This window comes from Dendroctonus ponderosae, unplaced genomic scaffold (assembly GCF_020466585.1).
Source record: "Dendroctonus ponderosae isolate FM_Combo_2020 unplaced genomic scaffold, Dpon_F_20191213v2 Dpon_F_20191213_1, whole genome shotgun sequence".
NCBI classification, from domain to species: domain Eukaryota; kingdom Metazoa; phylum Arthropoda; class Insecta; order Coleoptera; family Curculionidae; genus Dendroctonus; species Dendroctonus ponderosae.
In genome coordinates, this window is record NW_026017110.1 from 52,265,412 (window position 1) to 52,283,091 (window position 17,680).

General features: G+C 31.7%; 1 protein-coding gene across 1 annotated transcript; it reads left to right on the forward strand.

Moving 5' to 3' along the window:
• The first annotated feature begins 1,420 nt into the window (after positions 1-1,420).
• On the forward strand, positions 1,421-13,908 carry LOC109533808 (ras-related protein Rap1). The gene is made up of 5 exons (XM_019899245.2): positions 1,421-1,802; positions 7,372-7,580; positions 8,335-8,463; positions 12,033-12,185; positions 12,357-13,908. The coding sequence occupies exons 2-5, from the start codon at positions 7,398-7,400 to the stop codon at positions 12,444-12,446; spliced, it is 555 nt and encodes a 184-aa protein (XP_019754804.1). The 5' UTR covers positions 1,421-1,802; positions 7,372-7,397; the 3' UTR covers positions 12,447-13,908.
• The last annotated feature ends 3,772 nt before the right edge of the window (positions 13,909-17,680 follow it).

A 17,680-nucleotide genomic window follows, 5' to 3' on the forward strand; every position in this document is an offset into this window, starting at 1 on the left:
CTGACTGTGTTTCAATTCCAAATCAAATTAATTCCTAGGTTTCAGTCATTTATTGTCTCTATTTATCAATCAAAATACGTTTCGGTGTATTTTTCCACCATCATCAGTTTTTATGTGTAGCGTTTTTGAAAATTGAAAATGCATGCCAAGGCTTAAAGCAGCAACAACGCTACACATAAAAACTGATGATGGTGGAAAAATACACCGAAACGTATTTTGATTGATAAATAGAGACAATAAATGACTGAAACCCAGGAATGAATTTGATTTGGAATTAATAGGACTGTTGTTTAGAAAGTTATCACAATATTTCCTTAGGGGTTCTATCAAGGCACACAATTCCCTTACTTATTCTTTAAGAATGTTATTTGGTACCTTAAATACGCTTTTGTCAAGCAAATCAAGCAATTTCTAACCATAACTATTTTAAAGATTATTACAACACTTAGGTAACATACCTATAAGTTGCCAGAAGGTCAACATATGATGTGTATTTTGTTGAAAGCCGCTAAAGGGTCGAAGTTGAAATTAAGTACATTTACCTTTAAGTTGCTCACCCCATAGTTCATTTCCATGGCCGCAAAATCCCGAAAAATCCGAAAATGTCTTGAAATTCCAAATGCACGTTGTGACAGCCAGTGAGAGAAAGTTCGCAGATCAAAATAGGCGTTATTTTTCACTAAAACCGCACAATCGATCGCGAAAACACCATAAAACGATGAAGGAAAAACTCCTTTATAAGAAAATTGGTAACTTCTTGCATAAAAACTGAAAAATGTATATTTTTTAATCTAAACGGAGCGAATTGCGCGCAGCATTACATTCAAAATCAACAAACAAAATAGGACTGTGGGAACGAAAAGTCACACAGTATTTGACGGGCTTGGAAAGATTGTTATATAATCATATCGACTTGTAAACATGTTTTCTATGATCGGGATGTGTATGTTTTGGGTTTTTTTAATTTGATTTACTTATGTTTCCTTATACCACTATCGTAATTCAAATATCAACGATTTTACTGCTTGTCACGATCTGCCATCTAGCGGTTAATTAGGGTTGAAATATTGCTAAAAGCATCCGTCGGGTGCGGCAAGCGTACAAGGTTGCCATAGTGCGAATTTCGCAGCATATCCGATTACAATTGATAATAATCGTTAACGAGTTCTTTGTGTAGTATGATAATAGAAAAAAATACATTGTTAATGTACATCTAATTTTATTCAGCAAACTCTCAGAGAGCACTATAAATGTTTTTTTTTCTGATGCAGTTGAGCTGATTGGGGTTTATTGCTTCTAATTGCTCTTTCCAAACTACTAATTTTTTTTATATTGTCAGACATTAATTTAAAGGTAATTGTTTGCAAACTTAATTTATCATTATTCATGCCTATTCAATCGGGAGAAAAATAAGCTTGCAACATGGCATGCGCTTCAAGCGCTAGTGCAAGTCAAACGTAGTGTCGAAGTCGAATAGAAGCGGTGATATATTTAATAGATAGGCTAATTTTTAGTAAACTCGGCATCGCCCGATACCAAATTAACGGTTAAATACTTAGGATAAGTTTACAACATTCCTTGAAATCATACTCAGCACTGGAATATACCGAGGAATCGTCCACGATACCCTTATAGTGAGTGAAAAAAATGAGTTACAAGAATAGTACTCGTATTTGTTGAGCCATGACAGTGTAAATCCAAGAGGATTTGGACTATTTTGACATTAATCCTTCAACGTCTTTGTGAAGTGCAGAATAAACTTTGAAATCCAAGGACCTCCACTTGCAGTTTACCATAAAAATGTACGTAAATCATACATTAGTCCATGTTAGTAGGCATTTAAATTTTTATTAGGTTTAGCAGTATTTAGTGATCCCTTCATGGTTAATATGTGGTTCATTAGGTTCCATTTTACCAGGTTTTCGTCCTTAGGTTCCAAATGTGCAAAAATAGATCTCAGCTGGGACAGGGTACCCTTATCTTCTTTGCCTATTTGCAAACCCACTAATTTCCTAGAGAGACCAAATATTTAAATTAATACAACCTCACATTTATTTCAATCGAAATCATGGCCCCAAATTTCCGGTGGGTAATTGTAATGTTTTAATACTCTTAGAACGACCACTGGAGCTCATGACTAACAAAGCTGAGTAATTTTTGGCATACTTGCCATGCAAAAAACATTGGTAATACCTATTAATAGGGAATTCGTCTTTTATTGTGGATTTTGCAAATGTGGACAATTAAATTTGCCTTGGTGGAAAAGCATCAGGTATTTTATTTAAAGCATACAAAAGAGAATGGATCTGATGAATAAAAATGGAGCATTTGCTCGAAGTACAAAGTAAAGGCAAATCCTTTGAAGCAAAAGGTAGAAAGAAAAGCATTTGCTTCGTTTCGTTCGCTTCGTTAATTAATCTTTTTGCCACGCTTTTTAACAAGCCTAGAAAATAATATTTTTATCATAATGTCTGGTTGAATATAAGAGACATGGGTACTTTGTAGTAGTTATAATGTGAGTGTGGAAGAAAGAGCAACGCTATGAGCTTAGAGGAAGACATCAAAACTTCTTAAGAGTACGATCGGATCAAATTTGTAGTGCACTTTTTTCAAAATCTAATTTCTTCCCGCCTTCCCATTCTACTTCTAATGTTATCGTCGTCCGCATTTTTTTCAATGGCGTTATTAAGTTCCACTTCTTCCAATTCGAAGTCTGTCTCCCATAGTGTTTTTGAAATGTGTAGAACCTCTCAGCACATTATTAGTTTTTGGATACCTTCTGGCTGTCCCATGCAACGTTCAGTACACCGTCTTGTCTTCAACAAATTATCCTATCGGGTTCCTTTCGCTGGAGGTACCTTAAGAAAAATTAAGCTTTTGTTATAACGCCCTAGCAAAAGCATGACTATTCATATAATCTGAAGTATTTCTTATAGTGCAGCAAATGCTTTTCCTTCGGGTGTAAAGCAAGTGCTCGAGCTTTTTTTTTATCATTTACTTAGAAGGTTTTGCTTTAAGAATTGAAGTAAAAGTATTTACTACTACGTTTTATTCATGAGACCCAATATTTCATGTTCAACTCCATTGTCAAAAATACTTGTATACAATATTACAGATATTCGAAACTTGCCAACTTTATAGATAAACAGTAATTCGGTTTTCACAGCTTTTTACTACACAGTTAAGATTTATATTAGACATGAGGAAATAAATTCTATTAATAAAATTTGATTCGTTAATGTATTCAAATCTTAAATAAATTAAGTATTTTATCTTGCTGTTTATTAAAAAATACAGTTTTTATTCTGTCCGGAAATAACCACCATATATTTATAGGTGATTCTAAATATTAACTTAATAAGAAAAGTTATTATAAACGAACCCCGAAAAGAACTGGAAGGGAAAACTTGGATAATCTTTTTGGCAATATTTTCAGCAATATGCGTTACAATCAAAGAGTGACGCTAAGCGCCACGTACCTACTTACATACTTCATTAAGAAAACACAATTTTTTATATGTTCTAATATAAACCTTTCTAAGCCATTCTTAACATCTAGAAACAGTAAATGGTAGAACAAAAATTTAATGCGTTATTTACCAATAAACAAATTAAATATCAATAATAAAAAAAGTTAAGGAATAAGTGCCAAAATAAAATTCTTATTAAGGTTGTAAGTTAGTACTTACAGTTGTAATTAGTATTACAGGTGAGTTGAGCTACTGTTCAGGCCCGAAATTTCTTCAGTTAAGATATTTTCTATAAAATGTTTTGTGTTCGGATTTTCCAATCATGGACGATAAATATTTTTGCTGGTGGTAGCTTCAGGGCCGGTGGACCAACGGGCCCAATCGAGAATCCCAAATTGTTTTGTTATTCACATTATATCGTATATACATTATCTTGTCACAAATCACAACCGCAATTTTTTTCAATTACGTGTATTTGTTTGTTTTTCTGTTTAATTGTCTTTGATCTTTAATGTCTACGGCCGAAGAAACTTATTTGATCATTGCCTAGGGAATTTACCTTTGCTTTTACTTCCCTAACTTTCTTTATTTTTCATAAATTTTCTTGTTTGATTTATGTATATTTTTTGTTTTATCACTTTATTCGTCTTTGATTTGTAAAATGTTAGAAGGCAATAAAAATTTCCAAATAAGTATATGAAATGATATTATTTTACGATTAGATAATCGTTAAATATTAATCGCCTGCTAAACGAAAAGGAAGGAGGTTCGGGAAAGTATCGGCTTGACCCATGTTGTCTAATGGTAATATTGTTCTTAAGGGTTAAATGGTAGAAGTTTTATTTCTGCAAATTTGATGTTTTTTGTCATATTGGTTTTTTAGCCTTCGAGTTTGGCAAAACATTATTTTATATAAAGTACTGTTGGATTTCTATAATCAATCGTTATTCTTCTGTCTTATTGATATGTTAAGGCTTTGGTGTTGGGAAATGTGTCTGGAGATTCTTCTGTCTTTCAAAATTCGTGTACAGACATGTGAGAAGCCTCGAAGGGCTGATCATATTTTGGGGAAGTTATTACATTTTGTATATCATTTGACACCGTTTATAGCACGCTTTCTTCTTTCAATTGGAGCGAAATCTCCATCACATGCCACAAAACTGAGCACTTAATAGAAAGTTGTACTATCTTGTTTTAAAAACTACATGAGCCTAAAATTTCTTGCCTCTGGATTAGGTGAATTTTTCAGGCGAATGTCTCTTCATTTTATTGACGTATGCCTGCCCGTATTCTTTTTCATTCTCGAGTGTACTATAAAAGTTATTTTACTCTTTTCTTATACAACTTCCATGTTTACACTGCAATTTGTTGTCAAATAAACGTTCAAAAACAAGAACCTCTTACACTTTCAACCTGACAGTAAAAAAATCCCTTTACTTAATTCATTCCAGAAATTTTTGAATACCAAACCCAATGCACGGTTACATAGACATCAAATTTCCTCTATCAACCTTCATAGTTTTAGCACAAACTGTTTAGAATATATTGGAAACAATCATCTTCATAATTCCCTCTTTAAGAGATTCTAATTACTTTAAGAAGGAATGTTTGAGGCATGTTGACAGAAACGACTTGTTTATTATTTTATTCTCTATACTTAATCACGTTGCAAAATATTTCGTCGTTATATCCATGCATATTATAAAAAAAAGTTTGTGAAATTATTTTTTGTCATGGCTGCATGAATTGGTTCAGCTCTAAAAATAGGAAAATGTCCAGAAATCGTTTCCTACACCACTTTAATATTTTATCGTACTCTAGTTAACTCTGAAATCATGCACCAAGCTGTTATTTAAAAAAAACTGAACCTTCTATCAACGTATTATGCAGACAGTTTCTTTACAATTATCGATAAGTCTTTGTTTTTGGACGGTTGGAATAAATTGGTAAAACTTATTCTCACACAATATTATATTATTGATATGTGTTGTTTTGTTTTCTTTATACTATTTTTCTCCTATTGGGATGTTTGGATCTTTTACCAGCCAGTCAGAAACGCAAACATCTTTTAATGTTATCGTTATGTTTTAATGTCAAATATGTTTGCTTTCGTGTTTCGACGCTTAAATAGCAAACCTCTCAATTGAGACAAAATTGAAAAATTTTCTGAACTGCAAGAAAGATATTAAGGGTGGGAAGTTTTCAAATTGACACCCGGTATACCTATACACTAATTACACACACTATGCAATAAATATACACACTTTATTTAAAAAATATCTCGTTTAATTGGTTAATCAATTTAAGTAAAATCTCAAAAGCAAACAAAAGCATAGGTGTCTATTAAGTAAACATAAAACTTTAAGTATAGTGTTAAGCTGCTATGAAAAATAATCACATTAACAAGTTGACAGTTGGGCAATTATTCCTAAAATTCATAATGTTATATTTTATTGATTCTTCTAATTATTTCCAATATTAGATTTTTTATCATAGAACGGTTTTTAAGTGATTGGAATTGACGCAAACTCACGAAGCGCGACACATTTCCTTTATACAAGTGGCAATTTAAAATAGGTGCTTCAATCAAACATGTATTTTCCTCTACTACGGAGCCTCTTCCACTTCTACTAGTTATGGAGATTTATAGTTAAGTTTGTCAACGTAATTCACACAGCTTTATTGTCCCTGGCTACGCCAGTCCTCTCTGAAATAATGCAATGTCGAAAACTCGCAAAATAAATCTTATCGAAGAAAAATTGCCCTAGTTTGAAAATCAGAGCTATCGTTTAGGATCGTTTGAAATTTGTTGTAGCAGTTGAAGAAATAGGAAATCTGTATTTGATTCTCAACTTGTTTTATCGTACTCATTCACCTGCGCTCTGTCCATTTCTTTTTGTTGTCGTAAAGAATTGAGGCGATTAAATCTAAAAGTATTTGTTGATTTTAGACCATTAATTCTCCTTATCACGAACCAAGATGTTAAATAAACACGTCTCCAGCGTAGTAAACTACAAATTGTATACAACTTGTAAAATGATTGACATATCAAAAGGCTACATTCTTTTATTGAAAATTTGCGAGTAAAGCGAACTGAGGGAGCAATTACATCGCCTTTAACTAAACTAGCACAAGCATCTTTAATTCTGAAAATGCCAGCAGTTCTAATTATAATTAAACTTGTATTCACTGTTGCTTGTAGAAGGGTTTCTCAGTGTGTGGGTCTTGTTGATTCCCCTGCCTTGATGGAAATCTATTCAAACGGTAAATTATTCAATAAGTCACTTTCAGGCATTGAATATAAGGCTTTTGTTGGGCCAAGTAATTTGTTTATAATTTCAGCCAATTAACTTCCATAAAAGGCCGAATTTCTTATACAACTAATTTTCATTAATATCCCCCAATAATTAAAAACTCTTGTTTGTGGCATAAATGCGAAGAAAATAGTCTTCGGATCATAAATTACAGTATTACTCAAATAAATAATTATGTCCATTACCCTGTTAGTAGTAGTTAGCTCTTTTCCACAGTGTTCCACATTAACAAATGAACTTCTCATTACAAGCCGGATGATCAGATAAAGTTTAGCCTCTATACGATTCTGAAAAATATTAATATTCATTTACAGCTGGAAAATATTGAACCTATCTATCTATTGTTAGCAAGAGCCTTTTACTATCTGGTTTTATTTGTTTTCGGGGGTTTAGTACCTAATCTCAAATGTGCCATCAAACTTTTTTAAAGTGCCTTTTTATTTGTCACATGATTGTATGTAAATATTTTATAAATTTGCCCGAGTATGGATTACTAATTCGTGTCTCATCTTCCATCGCAAATATGATTTTACACGATAATGATCCATATTTCTACCAGTAACTTATGTTAGTAATTTCCCTTTCAGACTATAAGCCAAATAATACCAGGAAGATGCGAGAGTACAAGATCGTTGTGTTGGGTTCGGGGGGTGTAGGCAAATCAGCACTAACAGTGCAATTCGTGCAAGGAATTTTCGTAGAAAAATATGATCCGACAATAGAAGACAGTTATAGGAAACAAGTCGAAGTCGATGGACAGCAATGCATGTTGGAAATTTTAGATACTGCTGGAACTGTAAGTATCAAGGTTTTTTGTAATCGTATTACCTTTACAGAAATTGCATATTTGTTGGTTTTTTCTTCGCCGAAGAATTTCTGGTACCCGGTAACTTAATATTATGTCCAGTTCTTGGATCTCTTAATAGTTTGAACTTGAGCTTTTGCAAGCATCATTTTCATCATTTCTCTTCTTTCATCAACTCTTACTCATTAACATTAATAACATTTACATACCTAGTATCATTTTAATATATTCCGGAAATATTTCTTCAAACGCCTTCCTGAACTTGAAAAAAATAATTTCTTTATTCCTTTTTCTCTAAACTTTCCTAATATAGGTACTCGTCAGTAAACTTTTATTCAATTTGTAAATATGCTGCTACGTAAAGAAGCAATTTTCTCAAAGTTTCAAACAATTAATAACATGTATCTTCAAAATTGAATACGTTTCAGTTTAGTTCCTAAGAAGGACTTTTTCTCAATAATTCATACTTTCATTTTATTATTAAAATTATTTCCATGTTGATTCATTTGACACAAGTTGTTGAAAGCATTTTATTTTATCAGCGATGTTTTTAAAGCGCCTTACGGAAAAATTGGAGGGGTAGTTTATTTTATCAAACTGTTAGAGGGTTTTCAGTTTTTTCTCTATTAAAACATTGACTTCATAATGAGTGTTTTTGAAAGCATAAAAGTTGTTCATTACGTAAGCAAATCACTGTGTTGCTCAGATCAAGTTTCATTGTGAATAAATAACACGTTTGTTACAGGAACAATTTACTGCTATGAGAGATTTGTACATGAAAAATGGCCAGGGATTCGTTTTGGTTTATTCAATTACGGCTCAGTCAACATTTAACGATCTCCAAGACCTCCGAGAGCAAATTCTTAGAGTCAAGGTAAGTTATTTTTTAATTGTTCGAATCGTCAATTTGAATCATTTAACCGGAATGACTAACAGCGGCCATATTTTAGATGAATCATGTTTAAATTATTTAATTGATATTATGCTGCCAATTTTAGCGATTTTCAGTGTCATTTATCAATTTTAGCTAGCATGTAGCAAGCGGTTACATTACATGAATTATTGATTTTCTTGGTATAAAAATGCCTGTTCATTTGGGTGTCATTTAGTAATATCTGAAATCGCCCTTATCGTGTGTGAAATAAAGTGGGTTTCAGTTTCGGGTCGCCTTAAATACCTTGAAAATGAAGTTCATTTATTCATTACATGGGGTAATATAAGCAGTTATGTAACCATTTTATTTATCGGACATTACAGTATTTCGGCCACCCGGTATTACTTTCAATGCTATTACAGTTAGTTTCATTATCATAACAAATGCGGTCCCATTCTAATCAGCCAGGAAAAAACTAATACCTATATCCGGGCGTAAATTGATTAAATGGTTTATCATTTCAGCTGTCTGTTTGTTTTAACGCTGGCGTGCACTTATTTCATATATTAGCCATATGCGAGAATTTTTTTGTACTAGTATGACGGATTTACTAATTTTATTCTATTAGATTATCAAACTATTCTAATGCAAATGAACTACTTGGCTTTGCACTGTCACATCAGACTTGATTTTTATGTTATAAGACATAAAAGCTACTGAGATGTTTATTTTACCAAATATTGGTATTTGATATAAGATATTACTATATATGTTTATCCAAAGCACAAACTTCCGTTTTTCCTGGTAGGTAGTTACATGATCGCTAATAATGTGTGACGAGCACGATTGGCATTTTTTTATAAATTGAGGTGATATTTTATCTAGAGCTGATGCGTGTAATATTTTATGTAAATTGCGAATAAAACCGCAGCTTGTTAGATGGAAGCGACTATACCTATTTTGAGAACAAGGCAATCAAGACAAATTGATCGGAGGCGCTAAATTATTTATTCATTAGGACAATTTAGAACGTACTACGCTGCATAATTATTTATAAAATGTCTTATTGCTGAACCGAGAGGCGCCTTAATAAACCAGTTTTATTAACAGTAATGTGGCTAAAATGATTGTAATTTTTATGTTTCGCTATTCGAGCGATTTATCAAAATTTTTGAACAGTTAATTAAGTGAAGCGAAGAATCGTACAGAAAGTCCAACTAATTCCAGTGAGTCATCACAGATACTCGGAAAAAAGTAAAATCATATTATACCTTCCCTAGATCCACCCTTATGGAAAATTATTTCAGGATGTACATTATGGCCGCGTTAATTAATGAACGATGTTATCAGTTCATATTAATATGGCAGATTAATTGTTCTGCTATTTGTTTTTCTTTTTATTATAAGAATAATAAGGCTGAAAAGTAAATATTTTCGGTGTAGGTTGTTAGGAAAGTCAAGTTAATTAGAAAAACATTCACTTATTACCCCAACGATTTTTCCCTATTAAGTATTCTGGAATTAATTTTCAGATATCAACGATACGTTTAACCTTGGCTGTAACAACAAACAGACGTATATTGAGTTATCAAATATAATCAAGTAGTTATCGATATTGTAGTAATTATACTACAATAATAATTTGTTAAACGTTATTCTACGTCATTTTTAACTCAGTAATACAATTATTAATAATCAGCTTGTCGCAGAAAGTTGCATAGCTCGCAAACTGTTTTATGGTTTGAATCAGTTAGGTTTGAACCCATTATGAAACCATCGTTTTCTCTGTCCATTAATTCCATAAAAGAATTTTGATCGATGGGGTCATTAATCACCACCTATGAAATGGTATCACCTTGGCCGGGGTCAAGTATGTCGAAAAAAGCCAATTTTCTTGGAAATATTTGTTGTATAGATAGGCAATTACACCCTTTCTATAGGCAAAGAATATACAAGAAGGTTTAGTGAGGCCCCAAATTAAAGGACCTATCGTGTGGGCGAGGGGAAATTGTCGAGTTTAACCGTGTAATACATTTGCTTTTATTCATAATCAACGGCAGAAATAAAGGGTCATGCAATATTCAACGTAAAATTTATCTTCACAACTATTAAATATATATTTTTACAGCTAAAATATAAATATATTAATATATAATATAATAAGGAAAGTAAATAATTTACTAATCCTGGGAGATATTGTAAAATGTTGTCGTAACGAAAGGAAAATGAGCGTTTAAGAATTTACCCCTTTAACATATTACACCTTTAGTCAAGTATAAACTTCATAGTTGCTAATTTACGGCTGAACCGGGTATGCTTTGCGATAACATTCATAAACCTTGATATTCTTAAATACCTTCTGGCCACAACCAGAAACGCTGTAGCACCAATTTATTGTGCATAATGGCAATGAATTTAATTGAATCAGTATTATTATTTAGTATAGGCAGTATGCAATAAAACGGCCCTGTTTAACAATGTAATGAAGTGGAAAAGTTGCTACCTGAATATCTTCTCTTGATATCTGAACGTACCGTTGAAGCCTGCCGAAAGAATTTACCGACAATTTGAAATTCGATTATAAAATTTAAGACCAGTAGATTGGTATCGTTTTCCTGTTCTCATTTCCTTTATTTCTCGGCCATGCAGAAATTTATCTCTGCAGTTAACAGAACTGTACACGAATCGAACCGTATTATCAAGCTGTTTGGCAATACCACCAATTATAAAACATTAGACTTCCCTTTTTTTGATTCCACGCGAATTATCGATAGTGACAATTGCAAACCTCTTGAGAAACCCCACCGAGAATAACGAAGAATTTTACATTTTCTCTAACATTTGTGTTTTGCAGAAACATTCTTTAAGTAGTGATCGATGCTTGATCTAATACGAATATGTTGTTGATACTTTTAGCTTACAAATTTTGACAACTCGTTTTAAAAAAGCTATTCGTTGAACAAACAAAATCTTACCTCACGTGTTGATTATTTTTCGTCAACTAAGTATAGTAATTTTTAGGTCTTGGGAAACAACGAAATCTATTTAAAGTGAAAATAAAGTTTGTAAAATTTTAAATTTTTTTGAAAATAACAAAAAAAAACAAGTTATTATCACCTAGAAAAAAGTTTTTGCAGCATTTGTGTTAAAATATTGTTACCCATTTGCTGGTAATTTGGCGGCATAATAATGATTAAATGTTTGTGGGATGCGATAAAGTATTTTAACGCAATTGCATGCTATTTAATCAATATTTTGGAAACAGACATCGGTTGTTGCTGACCACAGCACATATTATTGCTTTGTGGCGAATTAGTTAAATGTTTGCTCAATTTAAAGAGTGATTCATTGCGGAATGTTGCAATTACAATTCGCTTCTCATCTGGGTGGAACACATTTACGATATCTTATTTATTATTAACTGTTAAGCTATTTGAATGTAATATCTAATTCATTCCCTTTAGTTATTGAAATTACCAAGTTTTTATACCTACCTTTTATATATTACAGTTCATCTATCAAATGAATCACTCTTCATTTTTTTTATGGAATTTTTCTGTTTGTTCCAGGATACAGATGATGTCCCAATGGTTTTAGTTGGAAATAAATGTGATTTGGAAGATGAAAGAGTTGTAGGCAAAGAGCAAGGCAGCGTCCTGTCTCGCCAGTTCAACTGTGCCTTTATGGAAACTTCTGCCAAAGCCAAAATTAATGTTTACGATGTAAGTAGTAGGTTTTAAGGGCTTCAGTAGTTAGTATATCATGCGGATTCACGGTGTTTCAATTCAGGTAAACCAGAACTATCCGTTGTGATTTGACAAAAATTACATTTTCTGCATAATATGTTTAATTCCAACGCTGCATTAAGAGTAAAAGTGATTATTTTATTTCAGATATTTTATGATCTAGTTCGACAAATTAATAAAAAATCTCCAGAGAAGAAACAAAACAAGAAAAAGAAATCGCTTTGTGCGCTTCTATAAAATAACTGCACTTGGAACCAAAAAGTACATTTAAAAAATAAAGACTATCACATACTATAAAGGTGCAACAGTGTAAAAGCGTGAGGCAGGTGCGGACTCGCGGTACAACTGCGGTTGAGAATTTGAAATAAGTATAGCCCTATATAAATGTTCTTTTAAAAGTCGCCGAATAATCTATGTTGTCCGTCATTTTCCAAAAGTTAAGGTTGTTAATTAGATGCAATTTTAGTGATAGGGTATTTAAAAATACTGCCAATTTGTGGTGTCAAATAGAAGTAGATCTTTTAAGCACTCCTGCCGAGTACCTTAAACTTTCAGACATCTTTATAGGACAATACTTTTAGCAACAGAAAATCTTGTACTGGGCGAAAGCAACGTTTCTTTGTCTGCAAATTCCTCAATTACTAAGCTATGGCTCATTAAGAAAAGCTGGAATGTTGTCAAAAGTTCTATATTTTACTTATCTTGAGTGTCACCACTGCTTATATCACCAATGTTTAGATTGACCTTAACTTTGTGCTACATGTGGCACTAAGGCGTTTCAAGTGTAGGTCGGACCTTCGCGTCATTGTGATAGTAAATCCCTTTGGTGCTTAAACTAGCCGGTGTTCTTCATGCTATGATAATTTAGAATAGAAAAGTTTTCCTCGCTAGTTGTGTTGAATTTTATATCTAATCACACGAAACCAAACGTTTACGTTACTATTAAAATACTTTAAAATTCAATCTGTTAAGTCTTCCATTTGTAACATCTACATGTGTAATTGGGTTTTTAACTATAAAAGTCTCATTAATTAATAATTTAAGCAGTGGTGTAACATAGACGTTAATTTGACAATATAACATTTATTGGTATGGCAGTTTTTTTTTCACATTTAACATACTTTGAAAGCGGATTAGTGTACAGGGTGTAGGAGATTTAAAATAGAGAAGCATAACGGCAGAGAGGATTATTAAATTAAATATCGGAATATGTTTTTGAGCCTTTGGAAGGAAGACCTATGTATTGTGTGTACAGGGTGAATTATTTTCAAATTGATTCTTAGATCTGGTAAATTGAAACTGAAATTAATTAAACGCCTATTGTTTTTTTACCCATTAGAAGAAAATACCAATAAGTTCGCTGGTATAAAACAGTGCAATGGCTTTTTTAACACAGCGATCTGTATATGCCAAGATAATTCATACTGTACATGTAGGGGCTTATGTATATTGGTTTTATAGTTCAGTCTGGATATACTGCGATTCACTTAGATTTAAATTCACAACACATAAACTTGCATAATGTATTTAAATATCCAAATATGTTTATTTTATGTATTTAGAACAAACATTGGAATTTTATAATATGAGTTATAGTTTTCATTTGAATTGTATAAATGCTTCTGTCTTTTATAATGGCTAACTAAATAAATATTAGATTAATTTGTTCTTGAATACTAATAAAAGATCATTTAAAGGATTCAAGTTTTCACTGCTCTCAAAATTTTATAATTTTGAGCTGGTATTTTTTGTCTTTCAGAGAATGAATTGGTTTTGATTCTAGTTTTGGATTAGCCATGCGAACAATCTCCTTTCACTCTTTGATAAAAGGGTTTATCGTGTCTATTCGAATATGGCTCGGCTCCTTCCTTATTGATGAATAGGCAGGCATGATTCAAGCTAGACTCATCCATTTCGTTATCATATTTTGTAAATCTATGTACAATACACACTCGCTATCCTTTATCCAGTTACAATCCAGTGAATCGGCTTTAATTTTTTTTAGAATTTTATGAAAGCGCTTTAAGTAGTGCAAGTGAATACATAAAATCTTGTATTATGGAATATTTCATATAGATTTTGTGTTAATAGATGCAATAAAACAATTTGTATTAATTTTTTTATCGATTTGGATGGAGTTTTTACATAACATACAGGTTTTGTCTACTGTTTTAGTTTGAGTTTCTAATTATTGTACCCCATAAAAATGCTTTGAGGGTTTAAAGCCCTTGTGACAGCCAGAGCACGGGATGGTAAGCGTGTTTTTGATTTGTTGATTCATTTGGCATAGGTGAATCGTTAAGATACTGGATATACTTAATATGTTTTATCTTCAGTATCGTTTTATAAGTTTCTGCAGCACCTATAGAGTTTGCTTTGTTTTGAAACTTTCTTCCGCGTTATTATTTGATATTTTTTTGTGAAAATCTACTCTTATTTTCAAATTTTTTTAATTGCCTCGCAATCGAACTAAGCAAACTGCCTCGAAAATATCATTTTTCTATTAGATTATCTACAGAATTTTAGGCTTTAATTAAACTAACTTAGTCTGTTTCCAATTTATTATTATTATCATGCAATTAAAGAAAACCGATGCTATTAATTTAATCAGCGGAATTAGAGAATTATCTAATTCGGATTATGCGGCAACTGCCACGCCAATGCCGATAAACGTATTTTGCACATCTTCATCTTATGCACATAAACATTTGTAAATAAAATGATTTTTAACAGTTGCAACTGCTCTAGTCTTGGCTTGTCCCTTTTAAAAGGACTATTTTATTTGCCCATTAGAGAAACTTAGGACTCAAAATATTATTCGAAGAAAATTATTTTATTAAATTATTTTTTCTCAGTATGTATGTTAGTAATTGTCACTTAGAATATACAGTATATTTGTGTAGTTTCGTGCTCAGTCATGTCTATGATTCACTTATTGAATGAAATCTAGTCGTGCGATGACTATCATCCGATGTTACTAACACTAATAAAGTAGATTTTTATTCACATTAATACAGGTAGAAAGAAAATTCTCTAAGAGTAGCGTTATCAGTTTATATTATGTTACTAATCGGCTTAATTCCTTTGTAAACCTCCTAAACTCAGAAGATTCGTAGTCAGTAGATAAATTGTATTGCCCATCAATGATCTGAATGCTGCGTTTTTTTCTGAGGCCTCCGAGTAATGTTTTTGTTTTGCAGAAAATGCAGTTAAATAAAGTGAACTAAGACTTAATATTTTTATGTTTAAATAAATGATAAAAGCTTCAAAGATGTTTCTGTCCGATTTCAAAATATCAAATTTTATTAGTGACTTTTATTTTCTTAATAAATTTTAACTTCCTATTCCTTAAATCTGTTGTGCTTACAGTTAATGTCGTAATGTGTTTTCAAGCGTTTTTTGCTCTTAGGAAACACGTAATTGGCAATCTGCATTCTTCAGCAATTGCAAATATAATGGTCTTTCAAACATTGTTGGGACCAATGTCAGCAATATATACAAAATTAAGTGGTAAATATTAGACTTTTAATGGAAACTGAGTAAAAATGTCACACCTTGATTTGAAGTGAAATTGAACCGAAAAATGCCTTTGCAAATTATGCTTACATATACGTGTACACATCATACATAAATAGCTTTCTGGGATCAGCCCTGTTCAATCTAATGATCATCAAATAAACATCTTTGGTAATTTCTATGCATAAACGCATTTTATTTTTATTTTATTTTATGTATATGCAAATCATAGCTTCAAGTGATGAAATAATGTCGACAACCCACAATTTAATTTTGTATATCACAAATTAGTTATCACGTCGTTTTTTTTTTGTATTTCAGTCCAACAGTAGAAATGTATGTACTTTGAAATAGTTTTGATTTGATTTATTCGTATTTCGTAATTTAGAAATGAAAAAGTTTGTTAGATTAACATGTATATAGAGGCCCACTCTTTGTATTACACATTAATTATTAATACAGTTTGTATAGACTGTGTAGTTTTAATTACTGAGGCCCGGTACTTAGTGCCTTGATTAAGCGGTAATCATCTAATTAAGTAGTCAGTTCCAACCCTGATTTTTTATTGGATGCTTGGCAGAATTAATCAAAACTCAAAGTGTCGACTCTTAACCTATCGTATGAAATTTGAAAGGTTATTTTTAAAGTGGAAATTGTTCTGGTTAGAAATTATATATTTTATTCTGTATAAGAGAAAGTTATTTTTGACATCACAGTGAATTTATAAATGTTTAGGGTATATTCCCTAAGTTTTATAGTATATAACAGCGTTTACCTATATTTTCAGGCAAAAACATTTTTAAACCGCCTAAATCATCTTTGAATATCCGTAGCTGAAACATTGTAGTCTTTCAGCTTGTAATGTTTCTATCTATATACGATAACATTGAATGTAGCCTTTAAAAGCATATAAAGATGGGTTTAATGCTTTGCAAATGTTTTTATGGTTCTATTTTCCACGCGTAAAAATTAACTGCTATATTTCTGCACATGCCTTTTGCACAAACAATGAACAGTGTGCGAGTATAATTAAAAGACCGCTTATGTATAATGTTTAAGTTACTGTAGTTAATATATTATATATTTTGTAAATCCCAAAATTTTCATAGAATATTGAATCGAGTCAATGATGTTTCTTCCCATTACTAAGGTGAATAATTGTAAAAATACATTAAATACTTATTGTTTTTATATATATAAATGTATGTTACTGTATTCTAATATTGAGACTAAATATAATTCAAAGTATTTAAATTCATACTGGTTTGTGATTTTATTAAAGTAACGTAATGTCACCATTTGCTGCTTATATTTAAACACGTTCAGCAGTTCTAAATTTAAATTACTTGGAATGTGCCTTTGGATCTTTAAAATATAAAGTGGTTTTATTAACTTTATAGGTGTTCATAATTTTGTATCTGCGATGCGAAAACATGATATTAAGCAAGTGTTAGCTTCGTAAAATAACTTAGAAGTTACTGGTAAAAAACCTTCCAATTTTTCATTTCATATTCTTATGCACTTTTCGTTGGGCACACTCTGTAAAGCGTAGAAATCGCAATGTTTAGGATGGACGTTTTGTTAGGGGTTTGTTAACGTAGCAACAAAATAGTGTTTTTATCTTACTTTTGAGCTATTTTTTTAAACTAATTTATTCTATGGAGATATCAAAAGAATAATGTTGCGACCAAACAAAACGTGAGTTTAGAATTAAAAAAAAATGTTTTATTTTTCTTTTGTAGAATTTATCTGTTCTATATTAATTGGTTCCTGATTTTTATTCTTCATTCATCATGCCGTAACTACGTACAAACAGAGGAGTTCAAGTGATTTTAAATATTTGGTTCTGTGTTGGTTGAAAATGAAGCACCTATCACTGTTTCAATGTGTTGTGATGATTAGAATAAACTTGCAGCTACGTAATAATCGTGTAGAGTGGAAATGAAACTATGTAA

Excerpts from the sequence above, each read along its gene's own strand:
- LOC109533808 (XM_019899245.2), top strand. The coding sequence starts at position 7,398 with ATGCGAGAGTACAAGATCGTTGTGTTGGGTTCGGGGGGTGTAGGCAAA. Across the intron at positions 7,581-8,334 it reads TTTTAGATACTGCTGGAACT|GAACAATTTACTGCTATGAG; the intron begins GTAAGTATCAAG and ends CGTTTGTTACAG. Across the intron at positions 12,186-12,356 it reads CCAAAATTAATGTTTACGAT|ATATTTTATGATCTAGTTCG; the intron begins GTAAGTAGTAGG and ends ATTTTATTTCAG.